An 18017-nucleotide genomic window follows, 5' to 3' on the forward strand; every position below is an offset into this window, starting at 1 on the left:
ATATATATATATATACATATATATATATATATATAACTGCCAAGTCTTTGTGCGACTTAGTTCGCTGTGGCGACCCCTAACGCAGGGAGCAGGCGAAAGAAAAAAAAATATATATATATATATATATAATAAACTACTACTTACTACTTGTACTACTATTCCTACTTTGCGGTTTTTCACTTATTGCAGGGCTTCATGGTACGGATCCCCTGCGAAAAACGAGTTATTACTATAACTGAAAACATATTCATGTAATTCTATGTGGGAAAATAATGGAAATTATCTTTAAAACTTATAAAAACCAAATGCGATGGCAGCCATCTCCTGAATAAGCTGAACATTCTGACAGAAATGGCTAAAATGTAGAAGTCCATGTTTGCCCCAAAACATAAACATAAATATGGAAATTAAAATAAAAACAAATAATGTCAACATATTCATCACTGAATCTGCAATTGACTGAATTAAAAGAGCACCTCAATAAGTATCACCAACATACGTTTTAATTCTGTACTTCAATCAAAAACGTGATTAATTCTGTTCCAATAATCAACATAAAGACTTTCAGATTACACCTATTGTGTCTGTGCTCCTGCTGGGATTAATCAGAATCATCCGAGCCGCTCCATCGTCTGTAGGAAACAGCAGTCATTAAGAGTTTAAGACTTATTGGGCAGAAGTGACGGGGCTGAGGTCACGCTGTTCGGTTGTGTGCTTCATCGACCTCAGACTGGGCCGATGTCGCCAGAACTACCGGAGCTCTCAAGGCTTGATTGAATAAACATGTTTAATTGTCAGAGGGAACGTGATGAACGGGACATGCCGTATGGAACAACAGTTCTCTGCGAGGGCTGCTTTTGGCCTCGATTCGCCCGTAAATAACAAAGAGCCGGTGATGAAGCGGGCCTTGGACCAAACAGAGCCAGAATCAAACCGGTGTCTACCTTCAAACAAAAAACTATCGGGAACACTTTACCTAACCCTTCATTACAACTTTACTTGCTTTTAACTCATTCGAATCATTTGTTTTTCAGTCATTCAGCCATTCGGGTCTCAAAATATTCGGCTCATTTTGGACATCACCGACAAGACTTACGGTTTGTGTGAATTTTACACTTTTGGATTTATTAACCATTATTTATATTTATATATTTATATTATTTTCTCTTCATAAAAATGCATTGAGAACTTTTCAAATTCTTAATAATTGGTGCTCTTTGAAATCTTGAAGATTTTAGCTCATGTTTTGCTAATTTCACTTTTCAGCCACTGTTTAGCAAATTTTTGCTTTTACCCCTTGTTCTGTTGGCTTTAACTTTTAACAGGTGGTTTTACAAGTCTTAATTTCACCAAATGTTTCTGTCATTGTTTTGCTAATTTTAGCTTTTAGAGGCCATTCTTCTGGTTTTAGCTTTTAGTAGCTGTCCAGCTGATTTTAGCTTTTAGCAGCTGTTTTAATAGTTTTTGTTTACGGCTACTGTTTCACTAGTTTTGGCATTTATCTGTTTTGATCAAATTAGCTTTCAGCTACAGCTTTTGCTATTTTAATTTAGCTACGGTTTAGCTAATTTAAACTTTTAGCTTGTCTGACAGTGGCGCAGGTTGCGAGGCCAGCCAATGGGGGAATTGTGTTTGTAATGAAACTTATGACTTGGGAGGCGTTTGTGGAGCCGAGTCGATGCAACATTCGATGCGCCTTTGAGGTTCTCCATTGGTTCAGGCGAGAAACTTCCGCTAATTGAGTTTTTGACTTCTCGCTCTGCAGCCGTACTGCTCGTTACATCTCCATCTCCATGTGTCTGCAAACCCCTACACGTCTGGAAACATCGCCAGCAGGGAGTCGGCGCCGGGGATCATCGTTGCTTCAGGTGGGCGTGAGGGGAACCTCCTCGCAATGAGGCCATTTCTCTTTCCTGTTTACACTTCCTCTGTTAATTATTAAAATATTTTGCTTTTAGCTGAAATCGTCTATTTTATTAGTGCTTAGAAGATGTTTTATTACCCCCTGACATGATAGGCATGATTTCTTCTCCCTGTTAGCAAAATATCTCAAGAACCAGAGGACAAGCTACTAGGTTGCCCTGAATCAAATCCTGGTCCGTGGCCATTCTGGGTGGAGTTTGCATGTTCTCTCTGTGCGTGGGTTTTCTCTGGGTACTCTGGTTTCCTCCCGCAGACCAAAAAAATGCATGTTAGGCTGATTGGTGACTCTAAATTGTCCCTAGGTGTGAGTGAGAGAATGAATGGTTGTTTGTTTCATTTGTCTCTATGTGTCCCAGTGATGGACTGGAGACCTGTCCAGCGTCCCCCCCGCCTCATGCACAGTGATGGCTGGATATGGGCACCAGTGACCCTCGCGACCCAAAAAGGAAGAAGCAGGTAAAGATAATGGATGGATGATTACTTAAGATAGCATCTGTCTTGCTAATTTTGTCTTTGATGTCTGTTATTGTGCTAGTTTTAGCTTCAGTTACTGTTCTGCTACTTTTATGTTACCACTACTGTTTTTGCTAATTTTAGCTTTTAGTTACAGTTTTGCTGATTTTGTCTTTTGATGCTGCTCATCTGATTTTAATTTAAACAACTGCTCTTCCAGTTTCATCTATTAGTTTTTTGCTATTTTTTTTGTACGGCTGCTTTACCTTTACCCATTTAGCTTCAGCTTATTTAACACATTTCAGCCTCAGCATTCACTGTATTTACAGAACAAGCAGGTATTCCCTAACTGAAGTGGTGTTGGGCAGTTGGTTACCTTCGGCAAGGTGTACTTAGGCAGCTTCATGGGGGTGAAGATGTCTCTTTTTGCAGAAACATAGTAGACTGGCCTCCCAGCAGTGGACACCTTGAGCCAGAAACATTTCAGTGACACCAGAAAACACAAATTTCACACTATTCACATTAAAAATAAAGAATGTAGGACACATCTAAACATGCCCTTGATGTATTTCCTGCACACAGACATGCTGCCCTCAGCTCTAATATTTCTCAGTGAGCAAACAGAACTATCACTTACCTGGACAAACACGTACTCATCTTGCACCACCAGAGAATTGGGGTCAATGTACCCGGGGAATGGTTTGCCCTTGTTGGCATCGGTGCAGTTTTGCAGCTTGCAGGTGACATACAGCGCCTCTGCTCGCACACCAATGCACACACAAACAGACACACGTCAGGCCAATGGTTTAAGCAAATGAAAAAAGGCAGCCTTCACACAGAGTTAAGTGCTCTCTTTTGGCCTCCTGCATTACTCTGTGATGCGGTCCCGGTAAAGGAGAAGCCGGGTGGAGGGGGAGACAGATGACCACAGAGGCCAATTGCTTTCCTTCCCTTCAATCAAGGTGCTAGCTGGGGAGCCTGTCCCCATTCGCCGGCCCGAGCCAAATACGTGTCAGCTCCTTCCATATAAGCATGATCAATGGTGTTATTCTCCGGCTGTGTGACTGTAACATCTGACACGTGCAACATTTGCTCAGAGGGTTTGTTTGACTGACCCATTCTTCATTGCACCAACTTTAACAAAAAGGTTGTCATTTAGGAACTTGGCATGATTAGTTAAATTAAAAAAGAACTCGCTAAGGTTCATTTAAACAAACATGAACACGGCCCTCCACACCTCTGTGCAACCCTCGATGTATACAGTAAACAAAGCAGACACAAATCAGTCGTTCATTGGTTTCTACTGGTCGAACAAACTGCAGAGAATTGACCAACATGGCTGTAGTCTGGACAAAACACATCCAAACTGACACAACTGAACGATTTGATTTCACTTTGTTCCTCTAAACATAGCAGCTGTGTCGCTCAATACAATTAGGTGCAGACATGGATTTGTTTCTTTATTTGGGTGTTCAGCAGGAAATCCTAGAGCTTCTTTATAAATTGCAGACATTCTTTGCTCCACTTGGTTTGGTAAAACACAACCAAGTGCACATTTCCAGCAAGTACATTTATTGTACTGTGATAATTCAGAGGTTTCCTTAAAAGAATATGATGGTGTAAGTTCAGCAATAAGATGGGATTTTGTCTTTGTTTAAGTTTAGTTGAAAAATGACAAGTGCATCAAGGATCGGTTCTGAGCCCCTTCTTGTTTGCTCTGGTGATAGACTGACTAACAGATGAGGTCAGGCAAGAATCCTCGTGGACTATGATGTTTGCAGATGACATTGTGATCTGTGGTGAGAACAGGGAACAGGTGGAAGAGAATTTGGAGAGGTATGCACTTGAAAGAAGAGGAATGAAAGTCAGCCGTAGTTAGACAGAGTGCATGTGTGTGAATGAGAGGAAGGCCGGTGGAACAGTGAGGCTACAAGGAGCAGAGGTCACAAAGGTGCAGGACTTCAAGTACTTGGGGTCCACTGTCCAGGAAAATGGGGGATGTGGTAAAGAGGTGAAGAAGAGAGTCCAGGCAGGATGGAGTGGGTGGAGAAAAGTTTCAGGAGTGATTTGTGCAAAGGTCAAAGGAAAAGTTTACAAGACAGTGGTGAGAGCAGCTATGTTGTTTGGTCTGGAGAATGAGACATTGACAAAAACACAAGAGACAGAACGGGAAGTGGCAGGAATGAAGATATTGAAGTTCTCCTTAGGAGTGACAATGATGGATAAGATTAGGAATGAGATCATCAGAGGTACAGCCCAGGATGAACAACAGGGAGATAAAGTTAGAAAGGCCAGACTGAGATGGTTTGGACATGTCCAGAGGAGGGACAGTGGGTATACTGGTAGAAGGATGTTAGAAATGCAGCTGCCAGGAAAAAGACAAAGAGGAGATATATGGATGCAGTTACTGAGGACATGGAGGTAGTTGGAGTGAAGACAGAGGATGCAGAGGACAGCGTGAGATGGAGGAAGATGACTCGCTGTGGAGACCCCTGAAGAGAGAAAAGCCAAAAGGAGAAGAAGAGGGAGTTAAAAAAGTGACAAAACAAATCAGGACAATGTCCAAAGGTCAAATCAGATGAGGTTGTGTTTATCACTCACATTGGATGGCAATATTTCTTCTTTACTTACTGAAAAATGGAAACTTTCCCTTAAAATCAGCAATACAATTTTTCTTGTGCCCAACAATTTTGCTGTACAAATAATTTGGGAGACAAGCTAAACCTGCTATTCCATTGTTCCCATACAACAACTGAGGTCAAAGGTAAAGGCATGGCAGAAATTAGAAAAGAAAATTGAGAGCTGAGAGAATATTAGGCCTGTACCTCACTGAGATGTGATGTTTTGGAGACTAGTTGGCAACTCAAATGAATTGCGAGATATTTGCAAAGAAACAGGCAAACTTTCCGTTTCAGTCTCGAAAAACTCTGTCTGATCAGCGAGCCCTAAAGCTGACGTTTAGCTGGATTTTTAGACATTTCCTGTGCTGTGGAGGCGTCAAAATACAGCTCTGTCACTCTAGAATTATAAAAAGTAAATCAACAAACATTTTTTGAAAACACAATTCATGACAAATCGACAAGCTTCTGCAACTGTCACGAGGAAGCCATGGACCTCATTAGAGGCATGTTGGAGGCTACCTAGGGAATATTCTTTGCCAAATAGTCTCCAACAGTGAGAAACTGACTTCACTGCTGATTCCTTAACTTAGTTGATCTTCAGATTGGCTCAGTGTCAGCCATGGACCTGGCAGGATGCAGAAAATAAGATAAAACTTGAACGTCTAGAAGTAATAACACAGTTTCTGTCATGATCTTGGCTTCCTGTTTGTCAATCTTCCCACATGTTGCTCTTCTTCCTTGGGGCTTCTGTGCAGAACATGCTCTCCTGTTACCTGGCTAACTGTTCTCAGTGGATGAAACTTGAAATATGGGTTACTCCGCCAACCAAAAAAAACTCTAGTCTGGGCATGGCTACTCATGAAACATGCCTTGATGCATCATTTGTGGTCTTGGACTTCATCCGACAAAGCAACATCTCAGTGGTCTGCCGATGGGATTTGACACGTGAAAGAATGATGTAAGCCAACAATTCCCAGTTCAAGAATCAACCTCAGAACTGTCTGCAGAGCAGTGCAACTGTTTCCACCCTAACCAGTGCTTAATTTGAGTTTTTGAATTTGAACTCTTTTATTTTTACAGGGTGCATTCCAGTAACTGTTTGCTTGGGTCTGGTAACTCTCAGACTTACTAATAATAAAGTTATGAACAAATATGACTGCAAATATGACTCTGGAAGTCGGGGTGCAGAGGTTAGTGAAGATAGGCCTGTGATCGGAAGATCGCTGGTTCAACTCCGGTACAAACAACATCAAAATGTGGGTGGGATAGGTGAAGCACCCACACCTGCCTCCACCCTCATTTGCCCCACTCTGGACCCTTGAGAAAGGCCCTTGACCCCCCTATCTGCTTCCCAGGGCACCCTAGATGGCAGCTCTCTGCTCCACACAGACGGCTGTGATAGCTCGGTGGTCTGTGGTTAGGTCAGGAAGGGCATCCGGTGTAAAAACAGTTGCCAAGTCTTCGTGCGACTTAGTTCGCTGTGATGACCCCTGACGAAGGGAGCACCCGAAAGAAGAAGATTGCCTTGACTGAATAAAACTTATATTTGATATGTAAACTGAAAATAATTATATAAACACTCATTTTAAACACAACAGCCACTTACGAGCTTCTTAATATCACATACGAGCTGCTCCTTCAAGTAAGCATCTCCGCTTCTACCCTTAAAAAAAAAATATATGCCCATAAAATTCAAAGTCATCGTGCAATTATATTAAAAAAAAACTCCAAAATGTATTTAAACACCACAACTAAATTGCAAATTAGTTTGACAGTTTAAGTGGGTCATTAATAAAATTTTTGATTATTTATTAAAAATACTAGAGAAATGCTTGATGGATATTATTCACATCACATCACGTGTTAAAACAACAGCGCTAATTTGTCAAAATAACAGCGATCAAAATGTCCAAAAGACAGTGCAATTTGCTTTCATAAAAAAGGCTTCTCGTTGTCCTTAGTTGGACAACTGAGAATTGAAGCACCTGAAGACAGTGGCAATGGAGACTGGAGCAGGAGCGAGCGAGTGGTGGGGGTGAGTGCCGAGCTAAGCAGGCAGTCGACTGCGGGCAGGAGCCCACAGGCAGCCGCCATGAACAGATGAAGGAGGCGCCTGGAGGTTTCACATGGGAAGTCGGACAACAATGAGCAGGACAATGAATTCTGTGGAGAAGAGGCGGGCTCTGAACCATCAAGAGGGGGGAGAGGGGATAGGATGCTTGACAGAAGCAGAGTGTTTGCAAATGTAGGTAAACGTAAATGATTAACAACCTGATAAAATACAACCAAATGCAGGAGATTGCATCTACTTTATTCAAAATTTTCTAGGGGAGGACCCCCAGTCACCCCACCCCTCGCCACCCCACCTGTTATTTGTATTCTAGCATCAGTCGGTTTACAAATTAAGACCAGACCCTAACCTTTGCCTGAGAAAAATACCTGCATGACCGTCTGCGTGTAACTGTCCACAATACACAGGAATGTCTGACTGCCCGAGATGACTGAACACGCATTCCTGATGAGGTCGCTGCATGAACCCTGTAGTGTTAACCACAAACCTCATTAAGACTGGACCAGGTTAAACAACTTGGTCAATATCTGCTACGTGCAAGCTCTCCCCTGGAGTAAATTTCAAGTGTTTCAGCAGAAGAAGGGCAGTGTGTATCATCTCAGTGTTCATCGTCATTCAGGTGGATGAGAGACATGAACCTGCACTGCTGGGCTTCATCGCCAGCTTTAAGCATTCTAATGTATGCATTACTTTTTACCTCCGTTGTCATTGTGCGTCCCCAGACTCTGTCATCCCCACTGTCGCTTTGCATTCTCCCACAGCAGAACAGCCCATGCAACCGCCCCAAAATCCTCTCTGCTTTGCCACAATGCTCATGTTACAGTACAAAGACAGCAGAAAACAGAGCTTTGAACACAGAATTGAATTACTCACGTCCTTCAGAGATGCTGGTTTCCAGGTGAATTAGACCAGGCTCTTTGTCTAAACCCATTTTCGACCTGAAAGGCAGACAAATGTGTATCAGCATCACTATTGGTCTTTTGCCTTTGGGCAAATGCCACCTGCCAGAGCTGCTGTCTGGCCTGAGAGATTGTGCGCTGTAAATTCAGACAAATTGTTTACAGCGGAGAGATTCAATCACAACCGTTGTGGTAAATATCAGCAGGAACGCGCTGCAGGAACCACTGGAACTTATGGAGGACAGTTTAACTCGAAGCCTCGGGTTGAATATGTGATCTAAATGTTCAAAGCCCGTGAAGGTCCTTTTACAGTTAGACATATTAGGAACGATGTTCCTTCACATCATTAGAAACGGAAAAGCATTGATTTTCTTGCTGCCTGCAGATGGAGGAGCATACAATCGTTATGGCATTAAAAATGAATTAAAAAGACTTTGAGGATCAGAGGAGAGAAGCAGGAGCAGCCAAGACATGAAGCTAAAAAGGGAAGGTGGATATGGAGAGTTGGAGGGGGACGTCTTCAAGCGTAGCGTATTCACAAAAGGGAGGGGATGTACAGAAAATCTCTGTGAAGAGAATAAAAAGTAGACAAAGACAATCAAAGACCACCAAAAGTGCTAATCAGAGGACGTTTTGATAAATTACAGAATGAAAGAAGCCTTGAACAAGGTGGCCTACTTCTCAAACCTAATTTCCATTTTCACTAAATAATACATTTGATACCGAGTGATAATGTGTTGCAGGGAAAAGAAATAAGACGATTTGTTTGAATGTGTATATTTTAACCTTTGTGGGAGACCTACAGCGATGCACTCTGCTCTTATTTCTCCAGTTTCTAAAAGTACCGTATTTTCTGGCATATAAGTCGCATTCCGAGTATAAGTCACATCAGTCAAAAAAAGCATCACGAAGAGGAAAAAACATATAAGTCGCTTCGGCATATAAGTCACATTTATTATGTGTCACCACTGACCCGTCGCATTTATTATGCATTTATTTAATGGTCAAAACAGCTTCAATTTGCCTGGGCAACGCAGCACCATCCATCACGGCCTGAGCTGCTAGTTCTCCAGCGTTCCTTTGCCTGCACCAGCTGAGTTAAGCGAGCGCTCATGGGAGGACTCGCTGTTGCATTTCTTCGAAATTTAACAAGATTAACACTTAAAAACAATTGTTTGTTTGCTCGACATTATAGCAAATGTGTGTCTCAGTTTAACTTTTCCTTAATAAAAGCACTTTAATGGTCCAAATAGCTTAATTTCACCTGGGTGGCGCGATGCCATCCATCCATCCATCCATCCATCCATCCAGCCAGCCATCCAGCCAGCCATCCATCCAGCCAGCAAGCTTTCCATCCATTCATCGCGGCTGGAGCTGTTAGCTCTCCAATGTTCATCCGCCTGCACCAGCTGAGTGAAATGAACACACACCTCACTGTTGCATTTCTTCGAAATTTAAAGCGTCAGTCAAAAATTGCATTACGAATATGAAAAAAGTATATAATTTGCTTCAGCATATAAGTCGCAGGACTGACAAATTACGCAATAAACTTGGACTTATACGCAGGAAAACACGGTATTTGGCCTCAAAGGATGACTAAGGTTAGAACGTTTAAAAAAGAACTTAGTCATGAGATGGAGCTGTTGTCTTGTGAAAAACATCCAACAGATGCAGCTCCACATGTATTTGCAGAGATTTCTAATGTCCTATGCAAATGCATGCACATGCTAAGCTCTCACACTGATTAGAGCTGGATCCCGTGGCGGTTTGCAAGTTTTTTCCCTGCAGCATGTTACAGAGTTCCTCTCAGGTTCACCGCATCACAAATGAGTTTACACATGTTCTGCAGCCACATGCGCCGCAGATACGAGCCCCCCCCCCGTGCAGCTTCATTAGCAGGGCTACCACAACACCCACCACACAGAGAACAGCCTAAAATAGAAGTCTGACAGCTTCTGCAGCCTCAGCCCTCGGGCTCCTATCACTCCCGGCCGAAGTGGCTCGTTACTAACCAGCAGTTCTTCTGCAGTTTGTTGAGCTGAAGCCTTTTTGTCATATGTTAGTTCCTGAATGAAGACGTGTCAGAAAGCAGCCGGTTTGACCGGAAAAGACGCAGGGTGTCCACAAGACGCAGTAAAATAATAGGAAACAAATGCAAAGAGGAAAAAGTCCTGAGAAACAAACAGACAAGGTTTTTGCTTGTGTCAGTGTGTGTGCTGGTTTAGCTTTAGTGTTAGTAAAATATCTCAAAGCACTGGTTGGCTCTTTTAACAGATGATGAGCTAATGGAACGCTAACAGATGACTGTGCATAAAAGCATTTACAGTGTGACCAAAGTGGCTTCAGATCTATTACTTCTTATCATAAAATCATTTTAGTTTAATTAATGTTCTCTTACAACTGATTAAAGTATGTTTTATTAAAGAAATGACAGAAGTGTTTCTCTTCTCCTCAGAACCATGAATGTATTTTTATTTATGTTTTTTTTATATATTTGTCACAGACTATTCTAACTCCTAATTAATGATAATTTATGCCACGCAGTTAATATACTTTATAATGAAACTGGAACTTTAACATCATTTATTGTGACAAATGTCTAAACTTATGAGCTGTAAACAGAACACATGGCGATACTTATTAAAACGTAATCGACGAGCAAACATATCTGCCGTCATCTGGTCAGATTCATATTTATTCCATCAGTGGTTACGTTTTATACATTCTGAGTATTAATGCTGAGTCTAACAATGTTCCTTCCTTAATATGACTTTTGTTTTAGGCTAGGTGTTTATCTTAGTAGCATTCCAAGTAAAATGCTTAATGGGTGGAGTCTTTGCTGCAGTCTGGACTGAGTGATTCTGCAGAGGGTCCAACGGGCTGCGCTCACCAGTAGAAACGATTCGGAGCCACTCTCTCGTGCACCAGCTGCCATCGTCGACCAAACTCCACCGAGCTGTAGAGCTGCAACGCAAAGGAGCAAAACAAGAAGTTTAGAACTAACTCAAACGTTCAGTTACCACTCAGTTTATTGTGGCTCCTCGGACTGATGAAGTCCTTTGGATGAAGGATGAAAAGTTTAAACCAAAACATGCTTTGTTGGATAAACTGAAGGTAGACTTTCTGCTACCAAAGCAAACAGGAAATAACTCAAAAACAAAATTGAATAAAAGTTAATTTAGCTATAAATCACTGGCATTTTAAGATACACAATATGTCAAGTGATACATGAAATAATATTTGGATCATAAAATTAACTTTTCACCTAATGTAAAAACCTATGATTTGTCTATGACATAAATTAAAACGATCTCCAGATGATGGAGCTCTAAACTTTGCATCCCTCAGATGAAACTGTTGGAGACACAAAATTAAACAGAATTTAAGACAAAATGTGAATTTTCTCTTTGAATCACACAGAATTAGTTCTCACGACAGTCTTAACTGTGACTAATAAAATAAAACAGATGAGAGACTTTAAAACTTTTATCTCTAAAGTGAACACTTGGCTGAAAACCAAACAAGTTTGAATTCACTTATAATGTTTTAACTTTACAAGTTCAGATTCTGAATTATTGGAAAGAGTTTGTATGTGTCCATGTTTTCTCTTTTCAACTTGAGTATTGTTCATAATATTTTAGTTTTATGGAGTTCGAACTGTTGTAGGTTTATATTTTATGTGTTTTATTGTACAGTGGAACAATGCCCAGCCAGGGGCAGGCGTTGCAATTTATTTGGTTTTTTTATTTTAAAAGACAAACTGCGATTACTTTATGAAAAATACGGTGGTTCAAAATGTTTAAACATCCTTTTTCCATATGAAGCGCTTTTAGTACAACCAGTCATCTGCATAAAACCCGTAAAGAGCAACTGTCATAAAAACGTAACACATACAAAATAATACAAAAAACAAATAAAACTGAAAGTAGCTTTCCTTCAAAGGATGATTATTGCAATCTGAATAAAAGAAAAATGTTTATATGATCAGTCTGCTCTCAGTATGGGCTGAGGACATTCAGCTGCTACCACTTCAATCTTGGCTGAACAATTGTAAAAAATTAATTATTTGGATTAAAGTAGTCCCTCGCTACTTGGCAGTTTGACTTACGTGGACTCACTCTATCACAGTTTTTCAAAGTAAGATCGAACACAAGGAAAAAAGACACATTATTATCAACTTTAATATTACTCGTGACTGTGACAGTACTGGATACTGTACAGTAAGAAGTTAACGAAAAAAATGAAATATTTCTGACAGGCGCCAACATTTTCTCTTTTGTATTTTTCTCTCGATAAATCTGTACTGGATTCCCGCTCATAATGACTACATTTCCCAGAAGGCAGCGGTGTCCTGCCCAGAAGCCCAGTTGTCGTCGTCTGACATACTAGAGGGAAAGTTTTCATCTGATCGGAAAAAGTTTGGCACTTATTACAGTGACGTTGGCACCCAGTGGATGCAGAGAGATACACAGAATCCATTGAACTGGACCAAAACCCGAGCAGAACTGGACATCCAGACCCATCGGTGAATCTTGAGAGCTGGTAGCCGGCCCACGAGGACTTCTGAGCGGGAAGCATGCTGCCAAATGTTCGGCGCTTCATCCGGAGGACTTTTTTCATTTCTTGGATCACTCAATTAGACCACGAGTCCTGCTCTGTTCAAGCGAAGCCCCCCCAACCTCCTTCCTGAGGGGAGCGGGGAAAAAAGTGTGTGCTGGGTGAGTGAGGTCCTTCATGATGCAGGTGGCCCTCTTCTTGCATCTAGAGGTGTAGATGTCTGTGATGGTGGAGAGGCTGACTCCAACATCTTCTGTGCAGCCTTCACCGCTCTCTGCAAAACTTTTCTTTCTGCAGCTGTGCAGCCTCCATGCCACACGTTGATGCACACCTAAGTACTTGTAGCTGGAGACCACTTGCAGCGCAGATCCTCCTATGTTGGGTGGGGGTGTCTGTTCCGTCTGAAGTCCACAGCCTCCTCCTTCATCTTCTTCACATTGATGTGAAGGTTGTTCTTCCTGCACCAGCTCTCCAGGTGTTCCACCTCCTGCCTGTAGCTGGACACATCGTTGTTTGTGATGCATCCAACCACCGCTGTATCATCTGCAAACTTTACAGTATGACAGCTTGGATGGGTAGTATACGTACTAAAATAAATAGAACGTCACTACTTGGTTGATTTTCACTTATTGGATGGGGTGGGGGTCTGGAACATAACCCCTGCAATAAACAAGGGACTGTAACCCTTTGTGTGTCAGCTAAGGCTGGTTAGCTGGTGGCCATCTTGAAATGGAGGGAGACCTTTGTAAGGATGGTACCATTTGGTGGCTCGGTTTGTGTCTGTGTTTCCCTAGTGTTTTCTCTTTAGTTTAATTGGTGCCATCCTTGTCTCGTCACAGCTGTTTGTAATCACGTCTCGTCTTGTCCCTGTATATAAGCCGTCTGTTCAGTCTTGTTCTTTGTCGCGTCGTCTTCGTTGGGTCCCTGTGTCTTCTGAGTCTTCTGAGTTTCCTGAGTCCCTCTGAGCTTCCCGTGCCTTCATCCCGTTTTGTGAGTTGTGCTGCCTCGTCAGCCTGTTATTTTTGTATTTTATTATTATCATTAAATTTCTATTTTTTGTACTTCTGCCGATTCGAGTCCCTGTCCGCACTACTGGGTTCGCCCTGACCAGAAAACCCTGACAACCTTAAGTTAATCCAAAAGTGTTCAGTTAATATTTGCTTGGCAAAAGACAATCTTTAAAATAAAGACTATTCTGAAATAAAAATACAAAATAAATCCCACCAGCTGTTCCATTTCCTTATTGCTCATTTCATAAAGGAATTATTTCACACACTTGTGCAATCAAAACTAACCCTCGCTGTGTGTTCAGCCATCTTTCATCAACAAAGTGAGGAATTATTATTTTCATGGACTTATTTTTACCTGCTGCTCTGAAACACATTTAGGTGTTTATTCCTTGTTCGTGTTTGTGTCTGCAAATCAATAAAATTGACAAACTGATTTAAAAGAACTGTTTTTATCCCCAAACGCACCTGAACGCTGATAAAGCCCAAAGTCAAACGTATTTACTCAGAAGCTTATAGATGGAGTTAAACGAGGAGCAAAACTTTTTCCAAAAGTCAAAGCTGGACTTTTTCCATTTTGAGCATGAGCAGCCATGCATTGTACGTAAACAATTAGTGGATCAGAACAAATTATACTCTGTTTAAATTATTGTTTTAATTTTATTGACTTCATTTACTGTTTAGAAAAGCAGAGTCCCGCATTCGAACAGCTTTGGTGTGTCTAAAAGGCAGCTAAAAATCAACAACTGCACTTATTTCACCTGCTTTAACTTCAGTTTTATTTATTTATTTTTTTAAGTTTTCTACCTGCCTGCCAGGCTGCAGCTCGCTTCAAGGACACCGCCTGAACTCTGAACTCGCCTTCGCCTGAGCTGAAAGTATAAAAGTGACCAGATAATGCGGCTTCAGGCTTTTTTCTGTCACTGGTTGTCCTGCGCATAAATCAATGCATGTAATATACGTATATTTATGTAACCTGTCATGAAATTTGACCTTGCAAGTATAAATACTGGTTAAAAATCTTCTCCTTCCATTGAGTGTGGTTCTTTTGGGTAAACAACATTAGTGAGAGAGATTTTCTCCAACTTTCAAGGATCGGCGTAAGATTCAATAACTGTGCTGTTTGCTCTCCTTGACAGAAAGTCATCTCATCAGGTAACAAGATATTAGTTATCAGGTAGTTGTCAGACACACATCTATGCAGATTGTTAGGATGCTGTCAGTGCACATGGTGATTATGGCTGCGGTGAATCTGTCCACAACTAACATATGTTGTGGACAACAGTGGGTCAGGAGTTGCCGGAACTCAGTTAAATGGACACTTGAGTTATTTTTGTCTTTAAATATTTTCTTTTGTACATTTTTTTTCTTCTAGTGAGGTGCGGAATTGAGAGCTGTTGCCTCTCAGCAAAAAAAGTTGCAGGTTGGCTTTAAACTTTCTGTGTAGAGGTGAACCACGACTACTAGAGCAAGGCTGTCAGGCAGGATAAAATATGGCGCCAACAACTTCATAAATGCTAACGGTGAAAAAACTGTGGAGTTGTGGTCTAGTTATATTAAAACGCGTCCATAAGGAAGTGGTTCCCCCTTTTTATATATCAAGTCAAACAACTGAATTATGGTGTCTTTTTTTATTTACAGTCATCTGATAAAGTCCATCCATTTCTGCCTCAAGTCTACCCAGCATGCAGTGCAGCTCACCAAGTGTCTTGCATTCAAGTACAACATGCAATTTCAATCAGACACACTGAAGTTTAACAGGAAAAAACAGAACGTGTTGTTTCTGTAAAATTTCATTGGTTTCATTTCATTCACCGATCAATGGGAAATCTAAAGAGGTTAAGTCTGGTTCTCTGGACATTCAAACAACAAAATAAACAAACAAAAAAAATTAAATGTTTTGGCTTTCATCTGAAAGATTTCTTCAGTTTTTCTACTTTTTTTTTTTTTTTTGTTGTTGTTGCTTTGTTTTGTTTTTTGAATGTCCAGAGGACCAGACTTTACTGTTTTTTTAATTTTTCTACCTGGATTTTTGAGCATGCATCAGAAGATCAATGGGATTTTTTAAAAATAAATTGCAACTTCAGTGTGGATTTTTTAAATTTATTGAATGCATCACAAATCTTTGTGTGGTTAAAAAAAAAAAACTATCAAGGCCCTCCTGAAGGCTCAGAGTGTTTTGGTCCCACCCACTCTACATTGTGATTGGTTAATGTTCCTGTCAGTTATTAAACAAACTCCTGCAGAGACTCTAACAGAGCTCAGCCTTCTCTCCTGACACTGAAGTCCTGACCAATCAGAAAGAAGCTTCAGCCACGTTTCTGCCTGGAGACACACATTTAAAAAAATCTAATTAGATATCTACATTTTCCTAAATTAAAAACACTTCCTTGCTCAACTGCGAAGTAGTTTACAAAAATTTTACTAAATTAATAATAAAAAAGAAAAACTAGGTTGAGAATTACAGCTTAAGAAACACTGAATATAAAATGTATTATAAATGATTAAAAATTTTAATGTAACATTTCATATGTTTACATTAGGCCTTTTATGACTGCGTAGAAGGTCTTGGGGGTGGTTCCCCACTTGAGTTTAGATGTTTTCCCCATTCTTGTGTGTTTCCTCAATGCACACGTTTCCTCCAAAAACATTCATGTTGGGTTTCTTAACTTCTCTAAAACGGACTATCTGAGAGTGTGAATGGTTCTGTCTCCGTGTCCCTGTGATGGACTGGAGACCTGTCCAAGGTGAACCCTACCGCTCATCCACTGGATCACTGGAGTCTAGTAACCACAGCTCAGCTGACCCTGCTCAAAGGGTAGACGGAGGGATTTCCTGAAGCAGTGAGGCTAAAGCAGTGATGCATTGCTTTAAAGAAAACACTCTTGCTCTATAAGTTTGCTCCATATTGGAAATGTTCAAACTAACGAGACGAGCGTATCTGGTTTGTGTTCTTGTGGTAAGATGAGAAAAGACAAACAACCCTGATGGTTTTCATGACGGCCATGCCAAACTGGGCTAAGCAGATGCAAGAGAAAGAGAAGAGGGGATGGAAGTGGAGCAGGAGGAAATCACTTTGACTAATTACCCTCCAAAAGCAAGTTAGTATGTGGCCGAGCAAGCGACAGTGAAGAGGCGGGGGGTGGGTGGGTTTGGACGGAGGGGGTGATCTAGCGGCCTTTACAGCCACTGAAAGGTCTCTCAATCAACAAATGCAGCAGCTCTGCCAAAGGAGGCAGGGAAACTGAAAGAGAAGCACTTCTGAGGTTCAGACAATCCAGGGAGAGAGGAGACGGGTGAGTTAGGTAGGGAGGGGTAGGGAAGGGTGTGGGGGAGGGTGTCCTGATAACTGATTAAATATAAACTAGAGAATTTGCATTTCCTGCGCAAATGCAGTATGAAGGCTTATTGCTGAAGAACTTACTGAAAAACAGCTGAAATTAGCTAAAAACTTGCTGAATTGCAGCTGAAATGAAAGAACAAGCCTAAATTAGCAGAAGAAAGCAGAAAGAATACATATTTGCTGAATTAGGTTTAAATAAGCAGAAATGAGCACAACAATTAAGAAAATTAGCACCAAAAAAGCTGAAATTAGAAGAAAAAGAACAGATGAAAAGTAGCTGAAAAGGGCAGGAAAAAAGCTTAAAGAACCAGAAAAAAGCAAAAAGAGCTGAAATAAGCAACAAAAAAAGGTGGAATTACCTGAAAAATATAAAATTTGTATAAAACAGCTAAATAGTAGCGGAAATATTTGAGAATACAGAAAGTAGCAACAAAAAAAATAAAAGGCCAAAATGAGCATAAAAAGCTGAAATTAGCAGAAAGAAGTTAATTAAGCTAAAAGTAGCAGAAATTACCAAAAAACATTGAATTTATATGAAAAAAGCTAAAATTTGCTAAAAATGCTAAAATGTAGCTGAAAATGTAGAAAAAGCTTAAATTGGCAGAAGAAAGCAGAAAGAGCATGTTTGCATAATTATAATGAAAGAAGCAGAAATGAGCACAAAAAAAGTGGAAGTTATCTGAAAAAGGCTTAAATTAGCAAACCTACAGAAAAGTAACTAAAAAGGCAGAAATAAGCCTAAATTACCAGAGGGGAAATGCAGCAAGCACATTTTTGGTGAATTAGGCTGAAAAAAGTTTAAATGAGTGCAAAAAAATGTGGAATTAGCTGAAAAAGCTAAAATTAGCATTAAACAGCTATATGGTAGCTGAAATAGCAGAAAAAGCTAAAAGGAACATAAACTGAAATGATCAGAAACAAGTTAGGAGAAGCACAACATGTTTTAGCTAGCAGAGAGAATCTAAAAGAATCACATAACAGCTGAAAAACAGCTGACATTAGCTGAAAGTAGCTGAAAAGGTTTAAATTTGCACAAAGAAGCTGAAAGACACTGAAGCAGAACAAAATGTAAAAGGAGCAGTCAAAGGTTGTAAACAGATCTAAATATCTGAAGGATGGAAAATAAGCTCAATTCATTTTCTA

At 40.6% G+C, this 18017-nt stretch overlaps 1 protein-coding gene across 1 annotated transcript in view; it reads right to left on the minus strand.

The window, feature by feature from the left end:
* LOC119423058 (VPS10 domain-containing receptor SorCS1) overlaps positions 1 to 18017 on the minus strand; it is a 186644-nt gene that overhangs the window by 43731 nt on the left and 124896 nt on the right. Inside the window, exons 4-7 of the mRNA XM_037690467.1 lie at positions 10858 to 10931; positions 7942 to 8006; positions 3014 to 3132; positions 2753 to 2842 (exon numbers count right to left, since the gene is read on the minus strand). Coding sequence (XP_037546395.1) covers positions 2753 to 2842; positions 3014 to 3132; positions 7942 to 8006; positions 10858 to 10931 — 348 coding nt within the window. The remainder of the gene's footprint in view (positions 1 to 2752; positions 2843 to 3013; positions 3133 to 7941; positions 8007 to 10857; positions 10932 to 18017) is intronic.

The sequence above is a fragment of the Nematolebias whitei genome, chromosome 16 (genome assembly GCF_014905685.2).
Source record: "Nematolebias whitei isolate Nwh7 chromosome 16, NemWhi1, whole genome shotgun sequence".
Taxonomy (NCBI): domain Eukaryota; kingdom Metazoa; phylum Chordata; class Actinopteri; order Cyprinodontiformes; family Rivulidae; genus Nematolebias; species Nematolebias whitei.